Below are 22,118 nucleotides of genomic sequence, written 5' to 3'. Positions count from 1 at the left end.
CGCCGACTCGGATGGCTGATTTATGCGTGTGATTCCCCCGATGCAGACACACACACACACACACACACACACTCCGAACAACATGCCCTCCCTCCCCATGCACACATGTCAAAACTCTTACCTCAGGCCCGCGCAAACGCTGACACGCAGAGCATCCCACACAGCCTCGCATGCCGTTATGTAATCTAACAAGCAACCTTGACATTTTGCTGGTGAAGAATGATATCTGACACACACACCACTTTTGATCTGAGGTTAACTAGACAAAACCGTCCTCCAGCGCATTGCTGTTCATGTGAAGGGAACAATAGCACATGTGCCAACGTGAATTTCGCAGCCTTGATGCTTTTGTTTTTATTCATATGAGCATGGGAAAGAGGCTTGGTCTTTTTTAATTAGATTTTTTTTTCAAACTTTTTTTTTTTCTCAAAGCGATTCTAACCCTTAACCTGGGTCCCAGACCCTGTTGTGGGCTCTGTCCATCTGCAACCACTGAAAGCAGGCTGTACATTCACCACAAACTACTGCCTGACTGTAGATCTCTAACTGTATCAGGAGTTTTATTAATTACATTAAAAACAACAAGAGGCTTAAAAGATTATTCTGAATGATATCATACAGGCGAGTGCAAATCTCTTATCTCCAAAGGCAGGCAATGGGAGCTAAAGTAAGCCCCCCTCTGTCACTAATGGCTTGCCTTGTTTTTCTTTTTGCATTTAATCAAGTTCTCCTGACCCACACAATGATTGTCATGTGTGGGCATTTAACAGAAGGCGTTTATTGTGACTTTCCTCCCGTTTGACCAGCAGTGGTGACGGTCGTGGTCGTAGTGGGATTTCAAGGTGACATGAAGAGGAAGTGTTTTATTGAGAGAAGACCAGAAATCCCCTCTGCACCCACAAGACCCAAAGCTCACCATTATCCGATCTGTGTAATTGAATAGCTGTGCCCTTCTCATCTTTCATCCATCCCAACAGGAACACGCATTGTCATGTCGATGTAAAAACCTGTGTCATGTGTTTGCCACCCATTTGATTGATGGGAGTGTTGAATGGTCCAGATGGATAGGATTTGATGTACTACTCCTGGGCTACATCTCCATGAAAGAGGGGTGGGGCGCTACATGCTGTCGCGCATGCTGATGGGGGGGGGGGGGGGGGATGCATGTGTGTGTGATACAGCTGCGCATAGGGGACTAGAACAGGTGTTTATGAGAAGCAAGGCCGGGCTCGGCTCTGACAGATATCTGCAACAGGCAGACGGCGATGTGTCAACATTAAGGCGGATCCCCGATTACGGGGAGAGTCTTCAGCGTACGGAAAGATGAAGGGATGCTTGTCCTTGATCCATCGTCCTGTTGAGCGGATTGGAAGGAGCTGGAGGATAACAACTGCTGCCCCTCGCTATGGTCTTAATCAAAGTATGCTCGCAGCCTTTTTGTTTGTGCTCAAGTAGCAAGTAGATGTAGTATCTTTAATGTAACAGCAGAATTTCAGGTTGGCCTTATTGCAAGTTGATGGGCTCATCTCTAAATTAGACCAACTTTAAGACGCGCATAATAACCTTCACCAATGTTGAGCAATTTATGCTTTCATCTTAATGTTTTTTTTGGACCAACAGTCCCGAACCCAAAGATGGAGGACTAATAACTAATCTACCTTAAGACTGGAACAAGAGAACATGGCATTTCTTTGATTAAAAATGGCTTTAGCAAAGAATCAACTTTCAAATGGTGCACCTAATCGGCTAATAAAGATTCAGACTTCTTGACCCCCCGGCAAAAATTAAAGATACATTTATTGACAAACATATCATAAGATTTAAAATGTCTCAACTTCTTAGACCTCAAAGTGACTTCCAATTGTTAAAAAATGTCTTAGTATGACCTGCAGCCCAAATATTCAAATGATTAAAAAGATCTGAGGCGGCTTTAAAAAAAAAAAAAAAAAGTAAGCTCAAGATTTACTTTATTGTCCCACATTTTAGGACATTTGAATTGGGCTTTCACCAAGACTGCATCCATAAAAGCCACAAGAAACGAGAAAGAACACTTCAAGGGGAATTATAAAACCTAGACAGACGCTAAAATAGATTACATAATGCGCTACTACTGAAAAATAGTCAATCATCAATAAATAAACAAATTTCAGTGTTGGTTTCCATCTCAATTTTATCTTTATTTAATCTGTGGTTTAAATATTTTATTGAAGTAGGGATAAGAAATGTAAACTGCTGCACCTGTAAGAACACGGAGAGGGAGGTAGTGAACAGGTGATCCCTAGTTTTAACAGGTTGATGGTGATTTTCATAACGGAAGTCTATGCAACTGGTCGATAGTCACCATTTCCTTGACAGCATGCTTTGCATAAGTCATTAAGTTTATTGGCCTTCTCATCCTAGTTTTTGCTGGTTCATCTAATATTTCATAGAATCACAGATTTTGGGGGTTCATTGAGCAGTGAGTTTTAAATGTCTCTTCCCTATTCCACTTGGCATTCCTTAATGTGATTTTTAATTTTTTAACACTATTTATTTTAATGTCTTTGGGAATAGAGGGTTTGTTTGGCTCCATAGTTATTATCTTTTGAGGTAGGACATTTTCTCTGCAGAATTTAATATGGTCTCGAGTGGTGTCTGTGGCCTCAAACTGTCAGAGATTCAATGCCATCGTTGTCCCAGACATTTTTTACTTACGGTTTTCTGATTTTTAAGTAAGGCCTTGTGGGATGAAATGAAATGCACATTATGATCAGAGTTGGCTAGTGGGGGTTTATCTTTGGATGTATAAGTTTAATGCTTATTGAGAATTCTGTTGCCACGAGTAGTCAAACCATTGTTTAAATGCAGGTAGCGCTGCTTGAGTGCATTGCAATTGTCATTGCACAGAGTCCACAATTCAAGATGGCTGCCTTCGCTGCGTTTTTGTGTGTTGACTGGTAGTTTCTCAACTGTGCTCCTGAAAGTGGGCATTGCAAAGATGCAAGGATGCCGCTGAAGTTGGCTCCCTAACTGCGGCTGCCAATTCGGCAGTTAGGGGAACATTTAACTTCCATTGCAGAGCGGCTGATCCTTAGTTTTTAGCTCTTTCTTGCTGTTGTAAAAGCATGTTAGACATTTTAGGTAGCGGCAGGTCTAATCTGGAATAGATTCTCCCAGAGAAGCCGAAGACTAAGTGAAATTGGCAGCATGTGTCCCAACCACCAGTAAATGTTACGTCCTCGTTTTTTTTCTTCTGTCCACAAATTCACCCGGAAAATCTGAAATGTTTGCGATTTTCTGCTGCCACACTAACGAGGGTTAATCGGAAGCAATCAAGACCTCGAGCTCTTCACAACACCAACACTGGTCATTGAACGTGAAGAATACGACAATTAATCAACGCGAGTCATGCCCACAACAGACTGCCGTCCTTATTCAACCCCAAGCCTGCCTAGAAGTCCTGGCAGAATTGTGTCTTGATTGTTTTTCCTTTCAGATGCTCAGCAGGAAGCACAGCACGCAAGTGCACTGAACGAGCCGCGCTGTCACAGGGACACAGAGATGCATGCAGTCGTTTTCCACGAAACGGCACATAATCGTGCTTTGAAGACTAACATTTCATAGTTGTGGTCAAGTGATTCTACTTATAAGAGCCCGGAGAAATTGACTTTAGATGTACTGTCATGCAAACATTGTAATGGTCCACTGTGTCCAACAATGAAACAGCCCACATGACTCTTATTGTCAAGTATGACAAAGGATCGTCTTTTGGCACGCTGTCCACATGTTTCAATACCCACATGTTCCCCTTACGCTGGACAGTGTTTTTATTGTGACAATTGATCAGATGGCGTTAAACAAAAAGCGGACACCAGAGACCGTAAGAGGAGTGAAACTGAGCCGGTTAGTGTAGAGGAACAGGTTGGACTGGATGGTTTGGTGTTTTTTGGCTTGTAGAGCTGTGAGAAGCAGCTGCGGTCGCCTTGTGTACAGTCTGTTTGTCCAGCGCCTGCTGATCGTCAGGCTGTCTAACTGTACCGGATTAAAAGCCATTTTAATTAAGCCATTTATACACCAAAGAATACTATGCGGTCTAGGTAGATGACTTCATAGAAACATATGAATGGTTGGAGAGTAGAAAATGCTTGTTCACTGTACGCAAACATTCAGTGTGCAAAATGCCGTCACTTCAAATTTGACAAGGATATGTACAGAGTTTCTAATTTACTTCAAACTAGGGCTAAAACTAATCAATTAATTTAATAGTTAATCACCAGAAAATGAATCTTATAGTTTCGCAAGTTTTAAACCGGTTTCCTTTTATCTTCTGTGATATTAAACTGAATATCTTTTAGGTTTTGCACTGTTGGTGGGGGAAAAAAAGACAAGCAATTTGACATTGCCTAGGGCCTGGGCCCTGTCCAGGGCATTTATAACCCTTGAGTGACATTTTATAGACATACGATTTTTTTAAAATTTAGTATATCAGTATTATCATTGTATTAAAGGCACATTCCCATGGTCAGGAAGACACTTACAGACTCTGCAATACTTTGAAGCATTGTGTGACCTACAACGGCAAGCCAGAGGTAATCTGAACAACTTGTTCTCAGGGTATTCCCTAGTGATCTGCTCATAATGGAGAATTCGGCAATACTGTGAAATCATCCTGCAGCAAGTTACTGATTTGTCAAATCCACATTGCCTTTTGTGTGGTGACATGTTATGAAAATGTGACTTCTCAGGGCGTTGGTGATTTTACATGATAGCTATGGGACAGCAGTTTTTATGTCCTCATTTAGGAGGCTTAAGAGCGTTTTAATGAAAGTTGTACGCTCCTCCTCCCACTCTCACCCAAAAACATAACGGCACAGCAGCTGCATGTTGATGTGTTATTGCTGCTGCCGGATGAAAACTGCATATCTACATCAATGAGAACTTTTAACGGATTAAAGAAAAGCCACCTTATTCGGATTTATGACCGTGATCATGATCATGGATTTTTTTTTTTTTGGGTCATAAAACATAGTTTTGTGTAAGAGCAGCCATGTTAGTTTTCATTGCTGTTTCTACAGTGTGCAAAATGGAGCTCCAAGGCTTTTTACACCTTTCTGGCTGATCTTTAGTATTAACATGTGCACCAAACTTTTCATATCACGCTGCAAGATTATAGCTGCTTTAATTCATGTTGAATGTATGGTAAGCCAAGCTGTTTTTGTTTTCTGTTTTCTGCAGGCCATGGGATGATTGTGGAGGGACATACGGACCCTGAACACTGGGGAAGACGGCTATTGGCTTCAGTACCAGACAACGAAACAGAGCAGAAGAACTGTTCAGCACCAGGTACGCTATTATCGATGCTAATCAATCAACAGAGAATTATCCCTCTGCAGTTTTCCTCACACCTCCTCCACGAAGCGATTTTACGTCTTTTGAGCGAGCCATGTTTTCACGCCCTGCAAATACTAAAAAATATTCTTTCCCAGCAAGACCGCCATGAAAAGCCTGCTATACGCTACCTGCTCGGCACTAAATGGCAGACGAGCAAAGTTGGCGACTATCCAGTGAATGTAGTGAAGCGTTTAGAAGCTGAAGAGACGGATGTTGTATTCATAAAATATATAAAGTAGCCGAAGATTTGTTCTTTGTGCTCCAGCTCAAGAGTTCACCAATGAATGCACACGGCATGACTAATACAGGAATGGCATTGGATGAACTATACTCGCTACAACTGAGCGTTTTTTCTTTTTTTCCAAGACGACACTTTTATGAATTTGTAGGAATAGCTCAAATTAGCACCAAGTAGGTGGAGTTTGAGTTGATATGCTGCTTTAATTGGGCCTCTATTGTTCTGGCTCAGTTAATAATACTTGCGCTGAAGGGGGCAGGTATTGATTATGTTACAGCATCGTTGGTACACTTAAAGGAAGCGGCATTCTCTCCAATTAGTTATGCTGACAAGTTCCATTGACAATGCTGACATCTGCAACGGAAAACATTAAAACTACCTTCTTCATGGTATTATTGATGGAAATGTGCCAGCAGCAATGGCAAGATGTCAATTGAATTGCCTTGTGTTTTTACAACTTCTGTTTCATTTGAGCCCCCATGACTCGTGAGAAAAGCTCTGCATTCGAGCCGCAGGGTTAGCGGTGATATTTATTGGTTAACAAGATTTGCGAGATTTGTAATGGTGAGAGCAGTTAGTCATCAAGTGGAAATGTAGATGCTAAATGAGACCTTCGGAAAAAGATTCACTCTGGGTTTAAAAAAAAAAGTCCCCTTCAAGAGAAGGTTCAACTCAATATTGGGATTTGTTTCACCATTTGTGTTTGGCTAGCACACAGGATGACACCAGGGCACAGACAATGTAGGAAGTCATTTAAAAAACCTTTTTTTGTGGCATCCGCCCTCAGGGATTAGTGAATCATTGGTGCCGTGACCTGCTATTTTATATATAAACGAGCAAAACAAACCTTTTTACACTGCTTGATTTGAACTATTCAGTGTTGAGACTATTTTAATATCACAGTGGGGTCCTGTTGAAATGAGCACCAAATGACAAGATTATGTACTTTAAGTTTTCCTAATCCTTTAGGATTACCTTTTTTTATTTATTCAAATGTCTTCCGGATCGGCATCACCAGACATATTCCACATTCCACAGATGTCTCAGCGGCTCTAGTCCTCCATCCTCTGATCCCAACCCTGCTGTGCCTCGTCACTGTGAGCCGGTCATATGACTCTTTGTTCTTGGGTCATGGTCTTGTGAATAATCCTGTTATAGAGTCAGATTTCAGGCACATCAGATGACCGGTTGCTATGTTATGGCTTGTTGTGGGCACTGATTGTCTCTAATGGTAACTGTGCAATGTTTTATAGTCCAAAACATTACTTTAACAAGTCATTTGGACTTCTAGTTAAATTAGGGGGGGAAATTATGTAAAATATTGTGTTTTAAAAAAAAAAAAAAAACTTTCTAAAATCTAACATTGATCGCTTGGAACTCTTTTCTCTGTCTGACAGACAATAGTTACCTTATTGTTCATGGTGCACATTAATCTAAATGGATGTACATGGTCTTTCTAGTGTGACAAACGCATTTGCCAAGAACTGAAGAGTTCTTTGTTTCCATCGCTCTCAATAAGCGAGTATAATTTAGTATCACTGATTGGTACGTTTGTCCTGACCTGATCACGCAGTGGTGTGTCCGGCAATAACCGTGGCTGGACCCCTGCTCGATAGGATGATCATTATTATTGGAGGCTTTTTCGTTTTATGCCGAGTGTGCAACATTCAAAGCTCAGTTTAATTAAGCCACTGTTTGTGGGCTGCATAGATTACGCGCAGTTTGGTCTCTCTGCCTTTTCCTCATTATTTCTGTGATCAGCAAGGGAGTCCTTTTTCAGGGTTCACGGGGAGCTAATGTGTTTGTTCTTGTCCTGAAACTTGTGCTGCTAAGGCAGCCATTCATCATAAGTTTATATTGGTCTTTCAGTAATAACTCCTGGTAAACACAAGGTGCTTTCTAAACTCTTTTTTTTTTTGTGCTGCTGCTTTAATGTAATGAATAACAGTCGCAGGCATATCTTGAGATGCATTTCCCCTGTAGCAGGCCCATGACGAATGGAACAAATGTACTCTTCTCCCCTAAATTCAACAAGTCTCAAGTAACTCTGTGGATCAAAAAACAATGTCAGTTTTTATTTCCAAATTAAAATAAGAAGTATGATCAGAAATGTGTGTTTTGCTTGAGGTTCACTTGGGGACAGAATATTAGAATATATTCCCCAATGTGGGACCAGCTGATGCCAACTGTGGAGCAAAGAAAATTAAAGAGGAGGTGGGTAGAGCACAGTGGCTAATGTTCTGTGGGAGGAATAATTGGCTTTTAATAAAGATGCTGCCAATACCATATATTTAAAACTCCCACTTGAGTTGCATAATTGGTCCGGTGGATGTAGACAGCGCGAGAAGTAGACAAAGCAAAGGTTTTAGTATGGCCGGGTTTGTACTATGAATTAATCCGACGGGATTTGATTCGTAGTGGTTTTAGATATGGCTCTAATCCTCGCACGGCCAAGGGTGGGAGGGGGGGGCACATGTTGCATGTTTGGTTTGAAAAGTTGCGTTGGTGAGGAGAGGAACTGTGGGGTGGACTGTGGCCCAAAGCGGAATTGTCAACCTGACAAGGCTTGCTGTGTTATGGTGTAAATGTCCGAGTAGTGAGTTCTGCTGCTGGCAAACAAGGATCTTGTATGCCAATGTCCTTTTCTGGGGGGGTGATGTATGGTTGGGGTAGGCAGGAACTGTGGTGGCAACACGAGGGTTGAATCTGCCGCCAGCGGGAGGCAACCACTCCACGTTGGAATGCTGGTTCGTCAACTCCAGGGAAACACCAGAGGGAGGCTTTTTAAAAGGGAATTACACAAGCGGGATTATGCTGCTGTGCATAATGGAAACTGACCTCGCTCTGCTTTGCGCTCGCATGCCAATGGTGGAACAATGCAGAGGAGAGGGGGCTCGTAGGCACGAGCACCTGCACAGAGCACTTTCCACGCTGCCCAGTTCAAACGCGCCTGACCTCTTTTTTTTTATGTATTCACTCGGTCGCATTCTGTTCTGCTTCAGATTTGCAGCCTCATACATTTCCAGCCTGCTCTGCTTTTGGCTGGAATTTTATTTTTAAATAAAAACCGAGAAGAGGGACTTTAGGTTTAAAGGCAGCTCTACTCTCTGTATTGTTGGCGATCCATACCTCACCCCTGAGGGAGCCGTTTACCTATTTCTCCTGTACACGGCTGAAGGCATGCGTGTCACAGCGGTTATTGAACCAGGTGTCTTCTGGTCCACCAGCTTGGCCTCTCTCAGCAGCCCGACCGCTCGCTCTCATATGAACACGATCACATAAAGGCTGAGGGGAATTCATGCTAAATGTAGAAGTGTAATAGGTATGCGTGTGTTCATGCAGGTGAAATGCAAGAGCAGTTGTACATGTGATGTTTGAGCATTTGTGAAAGTAACGACTAACACGAGGATACGTGTGTGTGTGTGTGTTGTAGGTTAACCCAAGCCCCTGCCCTCCTTAAGAAGTTATTATTTCTTTGAGACACAGATTTTCCAGTCGGGCTGCTCGTGATGTTTACAAGAATGGCTGCCGGTTACTTTTGAGTCATGCTCTTTATTGATGTCTGCTGGAGTAAACTAATTATCTAATTGACTAATAACGACCTCAAGGAATCATTCTCCTCCTGAAGAGTCTTGACTACTGTACTGAGTGTCAACTTTATTCCGTTAATGACTTGGCTGGTCTGTGGGTCGGTGACAGAAGGTAGCACCGGGCACTCTGCCAAAACATCATGCTCACATCATATTAATTTTATTTGGCTGTTTATTAAGTGATGACATTTTTTTTTTTACTCTAAAAAACATATTTTGCATGGCCCCATCTCATCTGTTTAGTCCAGGACACCATAGTAGCTGCGTTGGGTGGAGACTTGCCTGCCCATTTTTCCATCTCTGGGACAGCAGACGGTATCCGATACTGAGCTCCATTATGTAACTGCACCATAATGTCTGGAATATTACCAGATTATGGAATAATTGCACAAATGTAGAGAATTGCTGTCATGCTTTGGCTTTAATACGGCAATAAAGTAAGGTTATCTGAGCAGATTTTTGTATATGTAGAGACTTGTCACCTAATGTAGAGATGATATTTGTAAGACTTTTGTGTATTATGTGTTTTTAAATGGCTATACTTTGTGCGGCAACCAATCCAAGGAAGTATACGCTTGTTTACAATACATGTAATTATTGAATGAATTTGAATTGGCTTAACGTATCGATAGAATCCCAGTCAAAGCACAAAGTATAAACTATCATGTTTTTATGGAATAACATTACTGCCACTCAAACAGGATATCATTTATAATTCTTTTTAAATGATTGCCAAATTTGTAACAAATATTATTATTATTATTATTATTATTAACGGGTAAATAGTGTCAACACACCATTACTGCCGCTAACCAGCGTAAACTGGGCCTCGCATGTCAAGCTGAACTTACTTTCTATGAGCTAACTGCAGATGACACCTTTCCTTTTGTGAAAAGTTGCCGTCCTGTACATATGGTATAACAATGTTTGTCCATCTGTGCACACTAAAGCTACAATTATTAATTCTGAGATATTTATATCAAGCATGGGAAGGCTGAGATGATATAATGCATCCGGGATGAGACAGGAAAAGGACCGCCCCTGGTCCCCCCCCCCAAACCTTCAGACTACTCTTTTTCTTGTTTGACCCCTAATGTTCACACTGTCCCTAAATGTCCACACTTAGCGAAGTGATGGCAGCGCATCTCATCAAATCCGCCTAACACTTATTGCCAGTAATTTCTTGGCGGCGCAGTCAGGTGTCCGAACAGAGAATCCAGGGTTTATTTATAGATTTTGTAGCTCAGCCTCTGAACAGGCCTTTTTTTTCTTTCTTTCTTTCTTTTTACCTCGTGCCTGGCGTGCCGGTGCAGACATCCCCCTCGCTCTCGCTCCCTCGTTGCTTCCAAAACAGACGGCAGCCCCACGCAAACACAAGAACAGCAGCACAGATGCATCTTTTAGTTTCCGATTTGTACTCTTGAATAACCTTTTTGTTCAGCAGCACATCCTCCATTCTGATGGCAGCTTGCTCCGCGCCATCTTAAACATGTGCATATGTCTAAAAGCAATGTCTTATGAAATTATTACAAGGAAATGGTGAATAGCAAGCAAAACTCTTCTTGGAGATAAAACATTTTATTGAAATATTCACTGTCGGAAAGAAAATTAGCCTGCAGATATTTTGATAACTGACATTAATTATTTTTCTCTAACCTTTTTAAATACAAAAGACAGTGGTAGCATTATGTAATAAAGGCATAAGCCATAATTGTATCCTATGTTGAAGACATTTTTGTAAAAATTATACCGAATTCCACTGAGCAACATACTATTTATGATTTCTATTTATGGGCCTCATTTGAGATGCATGACTGTTTGGTATCCCGCTCCAGTTTGTACGTCCTGTCCTTGTGTGGGGAAACGGCTGTGGAGGCATGTTCACGTCCCGTTTGACCTCTACACTGAGGAGACACGGACAAACACTGTAGATGCTGTCTGCTTGAGTGTTTACAGGGATGGGGAGGTGACCCCTGCCTGCCCCTCTATGCTGGCCCGCTGCTGGCGCCCTTTAAACACCTTTTGTGATCACCTATTTTTAACTCCTCTCAGCCAGACCTGATTGTGCACAGAGGCAAGGGGCCGGAACATGTAACCAAAGAACATGGATGGCAATGACATTTAATTATTGATTAATGGCAGACCTGCAGGTTTGGCGGCTGAACATGGAAGCAGGAGGTAAAAAGGCTCTTGACAGCAGGAAATTCAAACCTGATACTTTCCCCATGGTTTTTCAGAAGCATTAGAGGTAGGAGATTGTCTGATTGTGGGTGTTGGTCCATGAGGTATCAGGACTTTAGCCTACTGCATCAGTTTGTTTTCAGTCACCTCTGAGGGCACAGCTGACAAATCCTGTAATTGCTTGCGCTTTTGCTTGAGGCCGGCGGCTTTCCGACACGTTTCAATCAGCGCATAAACCTGTCGGCAGTGAAATGAGCTAAAGCTGCCTGCAATAGTCCATGTTGCTGTAAGATCCCAATGTCAGCCTGGTGTTATAGTTTCTCATTATATTTAATGTCAAATACATTACTCGTACTATTTTGTCTAATCGGTTGCATTTCATGAAGGCAGTCTCGGTGCTACAATGAGACACACACAATCATGGCTGGATCAAAGCCATGATGTAAAGAAATTACAATGCCATTTCTGGCAAAGTAAATGTCTGCGATGACAAATGAGATGCAACATAAAAAAATATCCATGTATGGGATTTAAATGGTGAAATTCATCAGTTTGCGTGGGCTTGGACCAAATACTGTGTAGTGTCTGATTTTCCTGTGCAGTGTTCCAAATGCTGCGCTGATTCAGGTTGTGTGTGTGTGTACACACCGCCAAATGTCATACAAACAGGCAACGGTGAGGACAGATGCAGCGGGAAGTCTCAGGTGAGCACTGTTCCACTTCACGAGTCCATATGCGACAAGGGCCCAAAGCTTGCCTTGCATTCAATTACAAACGGCATTATTGTGCTGGCTCGGGACTACAGCGGTTTGAAAAATACAAATACCCAAATGATGTAACAAACGGCAGTGCCACAGCAAAGCAGTCCTATCTAGTTGAGGTTGACGCATGTGGTATTAGGCGAAATGTCTCTACAACAAACTGACATTTGGCACGTAGCCAAGACCCCATCAGGATGGGCTGTTTAACTTTGGTGCTTCCCTGCTTGTTCCTCTAGCGCCAGCATCAGGTGAACATACTTGACAGTCGGCCACAGCTGTACTGCGTTTACCTCCAATTGGCAGATGTTAGCATGTTAACACTAAATTAAGATGGTGAACATAGTAAATGTTTTACTTGCTGTCATTGTGAGCACCTTTTCTATTATCGCCATTGTGGTAAACAACTTGGCAACCCTACCTGACGGGAAGAATGTATTTTATTTTATCGAGGTGATTTACAGAATGCATTTTTAAAAAAAGGTCAGTTATCCACTGAGTCAGACACCAAATGATGTGACACCACACAAACGAGAATATAATACAACCTGGGTGACCATTTAAAACAGTTGAAACCAAAAAAAAACCTAAACTGTAGAAAAGACAATAAAAACTCATGCTAAAGTCCTAATCCATTGGGAGGATGTTGGCATGCTGGCATTAGCTAGCACCGCTATGCCAGAGTAGAGCCTCACAGAGCTGCTGCATGACTAGACCTTTGTTTCAGTGGTACAGTTTATTCTGCACTGCAAGTTTAAAATAAATCTAAACCGATAAGCAGGCCATGGAGCATGTATTTAACCAACACCCGACTCATCAAACCATAGGGGTCTCCACAGCTTTGGTGCTACTGTCCCAAAAGCTCCATCACCACGGGTTTTAAGGAGTGTGTGGGACGGAGAGAAGATTTAACTGGTTGGACCTGAGATTGTGGGCTGGTGAATAAGGGCGACGTAGTTCAATCACATATGCAGGAGTCTGACTGTGCAGTGTTCGTAAGTGAGTGAGGATTTTTAAAGTGGATCCTATATTCGACAGGGAGCCAGTGAGTAGATCTGATTATGGGGCTGATGTGAGATAGTCTATTTGTCCTCGTCAGTATTCTGGCAGCAGCATTCTGTATTATCTGCAACCGTTTAAGTGCAGACTTACTGAGTGAGGAGAAAAGTGCGTTACAATAGTCAATACAAGAGATAAAAGTGATCATGAATTCAGCTTTTGATAATGCAGATCTCAGTTTGCAAAATATTCTTAGGTGGAAGAAACAAGACTTGAACAGCTGCTTAACATGGGGTTCAAACGACAAGGATTGGTCAAAAATTACCCCGAGATTACGCAGGTTGAGGTGGACAACAGAGGAGTGAATGCTAGGGACAGCGTCATCAGGTGCAATAACCAGAACCTCCGTCTTATTAGCAATTAGTTGTAAACAATTATATACTGCTGTCCAGTCCTTAATAGCATTGTCACAATCAAGGAGTCGAGTTAACCTGAAGGCCTCACTGGGCTTGAAAGAGACATGGAGTTGGATATCATCTGCATATAAGTAACATAAATTGTAGTAATCTGTCCTACAGATAATAAGTCTAAATATAATGATGGAGACCCCAGAACAGAGCCCTGCGGTACACCACAAGACAGTGGAGAGATGTCTGACACAAATTCACCCACAGAGACAGTAAAACTTCTGTTTGCAAGGTATGATAACCACTTCAACGCTGTGCCAGATATTCCCACCCAATCACGTAGCCTCTCAATCAGGAGGTTGTGGTCTACGGTGTCAAATGCAGAACTGAGGTCGAGGAGCACTAAGACGAAGCAGTCACCTACGTCAGAGGACAATAATTCATTTGAAACCCTCAGAGCGATTTCAGTAGTGTTTTTTCGAAACCCTGACTGGAACTTGTCCAACATTGTGCCTCTCCAATGCAGTAAGTTGCAGGGTATGTTACAGACTCGTTCCAAAGAGAAACGTGATGCAAGCCTGCAGCTCGGGCCCAACAGGAACCGGTCTGACTGGGGCAGATCACCACAGATGCCGGGACCCGTCAGGGTAAGGGCCAAGTGCACTGTGGAGTGGTTGTGCTCCCAGAGATGTGGGCCGTATGGTGGCACCCTGATCACACTGTGTTCCAGCCGGAGCACTGGGGATGGATGATGAGTCCTCAGCATGGGAGCTTTTTTTTCTTCTTCTGCCTTCTTGCTTTAATTCTGTATGACTGCAAGCTCTTAATATAGCCCAGGCTTTTACATCAGTTTTTGAGAAGATGTGATTTCCTTTTTTTTTTTTCCTTCCGTGAATAGGTATGTCGTCATTGGTTGCCTAGTGGTGTGACATAGTGCAGGCTGTTTTTCAGTCCTTTGGAAATTCAAAGACCTTGATGTTTGAGGTTCCAGGTTTTTTTTTTTTTTTTTTTTTTTTTTGGGATGATCACAGGCTATTTATTTTGCATTTGAACCCCTTAGGCTGCGGTGCCCTGTTTTTAGATATACAAGAGATTTTTGCTGTTTTAGGTGATTAAGTGTGAAGGGATGGAACTAGACGAGTCAAGATCACACTGATTGTTATCATGACAAAACTAATTCAGTGGAAGCTTGCTGAACCAATGGGGCAGCCCAGGGCCACTCCTTGAGACTGACACCCATCATGAAGTCCTCTGGCCCTCACTGGGTTGGTTGGGGACATGTACCTCGCTGTTTTGCCGCTACTGTGTGGTGACCGTGACATTTCCTCTCTCCTCAGCAATACACGAGTTCCCCAATGACCTGTTCACCAATGATGAACGTAAGAGCGGGGCCGTTCTGTTCCACATCGCGGCGGTAAGGACTTTTTTTTTTTTTTAGAACTTGCTGCATCTGCATCTTCCATCACATCTGTCCCCAGTCAACACTCTCAGTAGAGCTCAGCTGGTTGGAGGTGGATTTAGAAGCTTTTTACTTAGCAGACTAATTGCTTGTTTTTAGCTCTAAGCCGGGAAGGTAAGGTTGGAGTTACTGCATAGTAACATTTTTTGCTTAGCCAGATTGTAAAGACAAAGCTTTTTAATGCTCAAATGATTTCACGCACAAATCGGCATTCACCTGTTTTGTACAAATCAAACTCCTTGATGTAAACTCGCACACGGATGTGAGGAAGATAGGAACGGATAGAACAGTTCAATAGTACTTTGAGCGTGGAGGTTCATGTCCTCTGTAATGCAGATCTGTGCCGAGGAAGTCTGTGGGATACGAACAAAAGCTCTGGGAATGGCTAAGTAATTGCACTTTAAAATGTTATGACATTTATTTTTAATTATTAAAGCACAATCACATTTGACACGGGTGTATAATACAGTAAACAAAAAAGGCCAGAGAGCAAATCCGTACAAGTATGTAAAACAAGATTAAAAATCGGCTGATCTAACCCTTGTAGTCTTTTAAATGTATTGAATGCACATTGGAACGGCTACAAAACTACCGCAGTTTTTAGTCAGTTTAATTTGAAGAATGATTATTCATTATAGAAATCATGAAGCCTTTATAAATGCACATTTGCCTGTCCCGTGTATTTATATTTTACGAGCTGCTTCTGAAAAAGCATTATCGTCTACATTTAGTCATGCTAAACTCCACTGACTTGACCTGTGGAGTTCAATGGAGTTCTTAAGTGGTTCAGCAGGAGGTAATGCTCTTCATACTGGATTTAACTGGCTTTAAAAAGTTTCTACGAGTCAAATGCAAGTCAGGGCTGCAGGATTTGAGAAATACTGAGGTCACGAGGCTCCCGTCATAACACATCCCCCAGCACGCTCAGAACATTTTGACCAGAAACCAAAATGAATTGGACATGAATGGAAATTTGATATCTCGGCATGAAATGTTGCCTCAAAGCCTTCAACATACTGGGGTAGAAATGCCAAGACTTTAAATAATGGATTGTTTTGTTGGATTACAGGATGGCTTCACACCGTTTCAAGTCTGTCTTAAAGTGATAGTCAAAAATTCCCTTTTTTTTAATTTTTGTTACAATGCCTTCGCTGCAGTTCGGCAAGGGAACACAGGGAATTCTATACGAAAAGGACTACAGGACGATTTGACCTACTGGATTTGTCCGACTATAAATCGATTACATTCTTAGCAGAGGTGTGAGAACTGTAGTACTTTGCCTTCTCAACATGGTTAAGCACTTCTCACCACACAGATTACATTAGCACGGAGATCCCTGCCTACGAGGATACTTTAGAGAGTAGCAGCTCGTCTTCTCTCGGCCTGAATAAAAACATGATCACTAAGGTTGTGTTTGCCCAAACTTGGTTTCTGATCATACTGCAGTCCTGTACTGCCCCCTGTGGATAGCATAGAGCAGAGCACAGCTGCTGGGGCTGCCGGGCCCTGATGATGTCACAGCTGATCTATAATTTATAGATCTCGCCTCAACTACTGAAATATGCTGCTTCCTCCACTTCTCCTCTCACATATATCCTGACAGATCCTGTAGATTTTTCAAATTGCAAGAGAACTGCTTGTTGCTGAATTGACATTTGAATTTAATGCAGGCACTATCATAATTGGATGCTGTGCTTTGAGATTCCCCTTCACCTGTCCTTTAGCTGGAGAACATCTTGCTCTTGCCAAGGCTCTATTAACTTCCACTAATTTCTGCTGATTTAAGGATTATCTACACACACACACACACTGTCTTGCCCTTGAGACACACACACACACACACACACACACACACAGCAAACGTAACTCTACTGTTTCTGTCTATAGGCACTCTACATGTTTCTGGCCCTCGCCATAACATGCGACGAATACTTTGTGACATCGCTGGAGAAGATCTGTGAGGTACTTGGGAGTTGCAGTCTTTGCTGTGTCAGTGTTAACATCACACAATGCTGTTTTTGTTTGCGTACACCACTTTGCTTCAATTCTGCAGAAAATTGATCTGAGTGAAGATGTTGCAGGAGCCACCTTCATGGCAGCTGGCAGCTCTGCACCAGAGCTTTTTGCTTCAGTCATTGGTAGTGACACACACACACACACACACACACACACACACACACACACACACACACACACACACACACAGAGTATGTGTTTACACTCGGAGACATTCCCAGATGGCTGGTGTCACTACTGGTTCTGATTGGCTGCCTCTCTACATGTGCAGGTGTCTTCATCACCCACGGTGACGTGGGGGTGGGGACCATCGTTGGCTCGGCGGTCTTCAACATCCTTTGCATCATTGGTGTCTGCGGGATCTTTGCTGGACAGGTGTGTGTGCGTGTTAGAGGGAGTGACTTACTGTTCCGGCTGCATCTTTGTTTATTTATAGACTGCAGAGCAGCACATGTGTAGCATTTTCTTTGCTGAGGGGAAACAAAGCCATCTGCTTCAGTTAGCTTTCTCAAAAATGGTTTTAGTAGAAATAGAGAACTGAACTCTGGAGGCGTAAATAAATACATGTTTCGTCTCTAAGCTCTTTCTGTCAAGGGAAATTGACATTAAGTTTGTTGGTTAATACCAGATGTATGAACCAAGATGCTTCACAGAACCCACCACAGAATAATGATCCAAAATATGACTGCACTTTGCCCTTTTTAAATCAGGTGGTGATTTTGACCTGGTGGGCAGTTTTCAGGGATTCCTTCTACTACACCCTGTCTGTTTTGGCTTTAATTGCAGTAAGTTGGACCTGATTTAAAAAAAAAAATATATCAGCCTCTTTTTTTTGTTTGAATTATTATATATTTTTTTCTAATAAAAGCTATGTTTTCTTTTTTTAAATATTTTGTAGTTCATCTACGACGGGAAGATAGTTTGGTAAGTTATTCATCCAGTTTTGCTTTTTAATGTGTCCATATTTTAAAAAGAGACTAACTTACAATTGGCGCATTAAATTCATAAGCAAGAAAACAGTCAGTCAATCACTTCAAGGACTTTGCTGCTACAGCTTTACCGGGTCTTGTTTGGCCTCTAGTTTGTGTTGGCATGTTATCAAACTTTAATACATTGCCAATTCAGACCTCATGTTACACTACAATTTACTGTTAAAGTCATTGTTCAGCAAAGGTTACAGTCTGACTTAAAGGATTCAGAGGAAAACATAGTTATGAAGGTTATACGCCATTCAAAGTGTATACTCACCTGACACTAAGAATATTTGTGTTTTCATTAGCTCAGAATGAAGACACTGTCATGGTGGCACACGGTAAAGCAGTGAGTGGAGGGATATTCTGTTGGTTGCAACATCACTGCTAAATGCTACTAAACTATACACACTGATCCTTAAAGTTTTAAATATCCAGGTTTTTCAATTGCTTTCACTCCTAAATACCACCAAATAATGATTGTAGCAGGCAGCTAGAAGATATGCAAATATTCATAGTAGCTAAATGATACTGGATTTAAAAAATATATATTTAAAATATATTTTTGTGTGCATGTGGGAACCTGAATTTACTGTCTTATTTCATTTAGTTAATTAATCCTGTATCTTTATCCTCACCAGGTGGGAGAGTTTGATACTGGTGCTCATGTATGCTGGATATATCTTGTCATGAAGTGAGTTCTGCACATTCAAAAAAAAATCTGTTATTGTTCCGTAATACACCCCACTGCAACAACCTGAGTGTAATTGTGGGGAGAGTTACTTCAGTCTGCGTTTCATTTTTATTTTTTTACTATGAGCATGATAGTTTCACCGAGAGAATAATGGGTTTCCAGCTAGAGGGGAGGCTCTCATTCATGTCCCCTTATCCCAGTTGTTAGATTAAGATTAGTCGGCAACTATGGGTCAGTGGTTAGCAGGTCTGTCTTTCAATCAGGGGGTGGTGGTTCAATCCCCGCCCTAGTCGATGTGTCCTTGAGCAAAACACTTAACCCCGAATTGTTCTTGTAGCTGTCTACAGTGTATGATTGTAAATTGATTGTCGCTTTGGATAAAAGCGTCAGCTAAATTACATGTAATGTAAAAGATTAAGCTCAAAGAATGCAATTTAACAGTTAGGACACAATTTAACATTTTGATATTTGACAATTATGCTAGATATCAGAACTTAAAATAATTGTATAATTGATTGAAAAAATAAATGGATGCTGCACATAGTCTTCCAGATAATTAGCGTTAATAGTTTCTTTTTATGGAGTTTCATTTGTGTTTTCTTTTATAAAACTATTGCCCCTTCAAACCTTTGATTATTAGAATCAGAAGTAGTTTCTTTTTTCGGGTCTATTGTCTGGTGTTAAGTGCATTCAATCACAATATTTGTTACAATTGTCTCGCTACTTTTCATCTTGTATGAGCAAACCGTTTGCACACAATACAGACTCCGGTCTATCGCGACACATTTGTGTCTTTTCTAGTCCAAACTGCACACTGCCAACACGCGTCGTCCTGCGCCGCTGTCTCGTCCAGCTGGTAATCTGTGTTACACTCTGCAGCAGCCTGCTCGCCTCCCTGCCATAAGAGTTTAATCTTTCTCCCTCTGCAGTGGCTAAGAGCACGGGCTTAACCGGATCTCGCCTCTCCTTTCTCATTTGGAGGAAAGAAGTGCTTACTGTATGTGCCGTCATATGTCTGCCTCTCCCAAAAATATCCGCTGACCACTTTTGGGCTGTTCCAGTCAAAATGGTGTAAAGTGGGTTTTATATAGCTCGGTCCGAGCGCTGAGGTGACCTTCCAGGGCTCGGCCGTGATTCTTTTTCTTCCTCAAATGGCATTCACACTCCCAATTACGAAAACAAATAACGGAAAAGAGAAAGGCGTATTGCCACAAAATAAAAGTAGAAATCTCTGTTAATACTTTAGTATCTTAAATAATGGGTGTTTTTGTATATCATTAGTCAAGAATACTGGGCCTAAACTGAGCCAACTGACGGTCTTCAAATGCAGCCCTCAAAGCTCATGTATTAGAAACACCTAGCCTGCTTCAATCTTCATGGTTTTTGTCGATCTGTGTTTAGCTAGCTTGAGTTTTCTCTGATTTTACACATATTACTTTGCCAGTGCTGGGCTTCATCAATCTTCATAAAATCTGAAAATCACTAGCCATAAACCCTTAAATCAGAGGAGGATAAACTTGATTTGGAATTAAGATAACTATTATGAATCATTTCTTGCAAGCTGTGAAATGCAAAACATTTGTAGTTCTTGTTGGCTTTTGAAGGTGTATCTTCTGAATGTGATGGAGCTGTTACTTTGCACATTTTTGTTCAAAGGCTGCCAGAAGGGACTATTTGTAATCAATTGTTATGTAATGCACTCAAATGGTCTTATTGAAGAGCCTTGTTTGCATATGAAAGCTTGTGATTGGCCTATTGGAACACTTCTCCTCTTCTATTATGCAGAATAGCACATTTCAGCCATTTTTCATACAGTTTATGCTGATGCAGTTTTTTAGAAAGTCGTTGGAGCCTTTCATCAGAACTCATAAACCCTATTTGTGGATGTTGAAACTCGATCTTGTTTTTTTTCTTTCCCTTTTTGGGAATCTGGGCCAAATTATTTGAGTGTCTCTAATTCAGGGATTATGTTCCATCTGGTTTTTAGATTCAACACCAGCATGCAGAGATTTTTCATGGGGCCGAAGTCTTAACAAGAACGTGGCCAATGGTAACGCTGCGGCCAGCAGTGAGATGGAAGACGGTAATACTAGTTATGACTATGTTTGGGATGACGACCCGTCATTGCCTTTGAATCTCATCAGGTAAGGTTAATCAGACAGGCTGGCTGCCCAAAATTATGCTGTCAGAACATAAATTGGATGTTGAAAAAGAAATGTGTAGAAGATTTGACTTTTGCTCTGGAAGACAGTCCCCCCCCTCCCCCCCTGTTGGAGGGATGTGGCTTTAACCATTGCCCCTTTCTGCTGAACTAACTTGAGTATTTTCATCTTCTATGGTATTCTGCTGCAATTTACATATAGGAATAGTTCAACATTTTGGGAAATATGTTTATTTGCTTCCTTGCCGACAGTTGGATGAGAAGATTGATAGTTCAGCCTATGAGACAGCGGGAATGGATAGCTCACCTGGTCCAAAGGTAACGGAAGAAATGGTCTGCCACATCAGCTGTGGAGCTCAAGTTATTGTTTACACTTCAGATTTTTTTAATTATGAATTCAACAAACAAGATTTTAATGTTAATATTGAGCTTCAGCGGTGCTTGTCAACCGATTTTGTCACCAGCAGGATTCCCTGTTCACACCTGTTTGTTATTATGCAACAGTGTGTTCAGCTAACCGGCTGCTGGCTGTGGCTTTTATATTTGGGCATGAGTGATATTGATCTTCTCAACTCTCTGCAGGATTCCAAAAAACAACGCATCTCCCAAAATCTCAAACTATTCCTTTAAACATGATTCTGCAGGATCATTTTCCATAGCTCTAGAAAACGTGAGTCCTTTCCCTCATGAACTGCACTACCTGAAGAGACGGTTTGTCAAATGTCTCCCTCTTACGTTCTTTTTCCTGTGGTAAAGTTCTCGTTGTTCCTCCATTTGTTCTCCCTGCCCACCAAGTCTTCTTCAGAGTGCAACTGAAGCTTATCTGAGCACACAGGGGGCACACAATTAAATTCTATTTTAAAACGGGAACAGCATAATAAAGATATTCTTAATCTTCCTTCTGTATGCAGTTTAATGTCAAGGGGACTTTGTCTTTGGTTTCAAACTTCTTAAAAGAAATTAACTTTTCTAAATAACATCTTTTTAATGTCACATTTGGGCGAGATTTCCTTAAACACAGTTCTCGACTAATTCCTTCCCTGCTTTTGACCTTTTTTAGAAGTGTCTAATCGGTGACATTTAACCCCTGAGAGATTTAACCCTTACCTTTTGGCTGCATTAGTCTTAACATGCCTGTCTGTTTAGCCTTACTAAACTTATTCTTGCTTACTGTCAACAGTGTTGTGCTGCTGTGTGCCAATTCTTTCTGCTTGCATACTACTTTCTTCTGCTGGTCTCTGGGGCGTAGACCCACTCACTCCTGAAGTGGTAAT

The 22,118-nt window shown here is 41.7% G+C and overlaps 1 protein-coding gene across 1 annotated transcript in view; it reads left to right on the top strand.

The window, feature by feature from the left end:
• slc24a4b (solute carrier family 24 member 4b) overlaps positions 1–22,118 on the top strand; it is a 28,833-nt gene that overhangs the window by 1,444 nt on the left and 5,271 nt on the right. Inside the window, 10 exon segments of the mRNA XM_034527663.1 lie at positions 5,215–5,322; positions 14,881–14,957; positions 16,890–16,964; positions 17,056–17,140; positions 17,290–17,393; positions 17,729–17,803; positions 17,917–17,942; positions 18,631–18,683; positions 20,646–20,713; positions 20,715–20,766. Of these exon segments, the coding sequence (XP_034383554.1) occupies positions 5,215–5,322; positions 14,881–14,957; positions 16,890–16,964; positions 17,056–17,140; positions 17,290–17,393; positions 17,729–17,803; positions 17,917–17,942; positions 18,631–18,683; positions 20,646–20,713; positions 20,715–20,766 (723 nt within the window).

Source organism: Cyclopterus lumpus, chromosome 24 (assembly GCF_009769545.1).
Source record: "Cyclopterus lumpus isolate fCycLum1 chromosome 24, fCycLum1.pri, whole genome shotgun sequence".
Lineage (NCBI taxonomy): Eukaryota > Metazoa > Chordata > Actinopteri > Perciformes > Cyclopteridae > Cyclopterus > Cyclopterus lumpus.
This window is presented reverse-complemented; position numbering and strand designations above follow the sequence as displayed.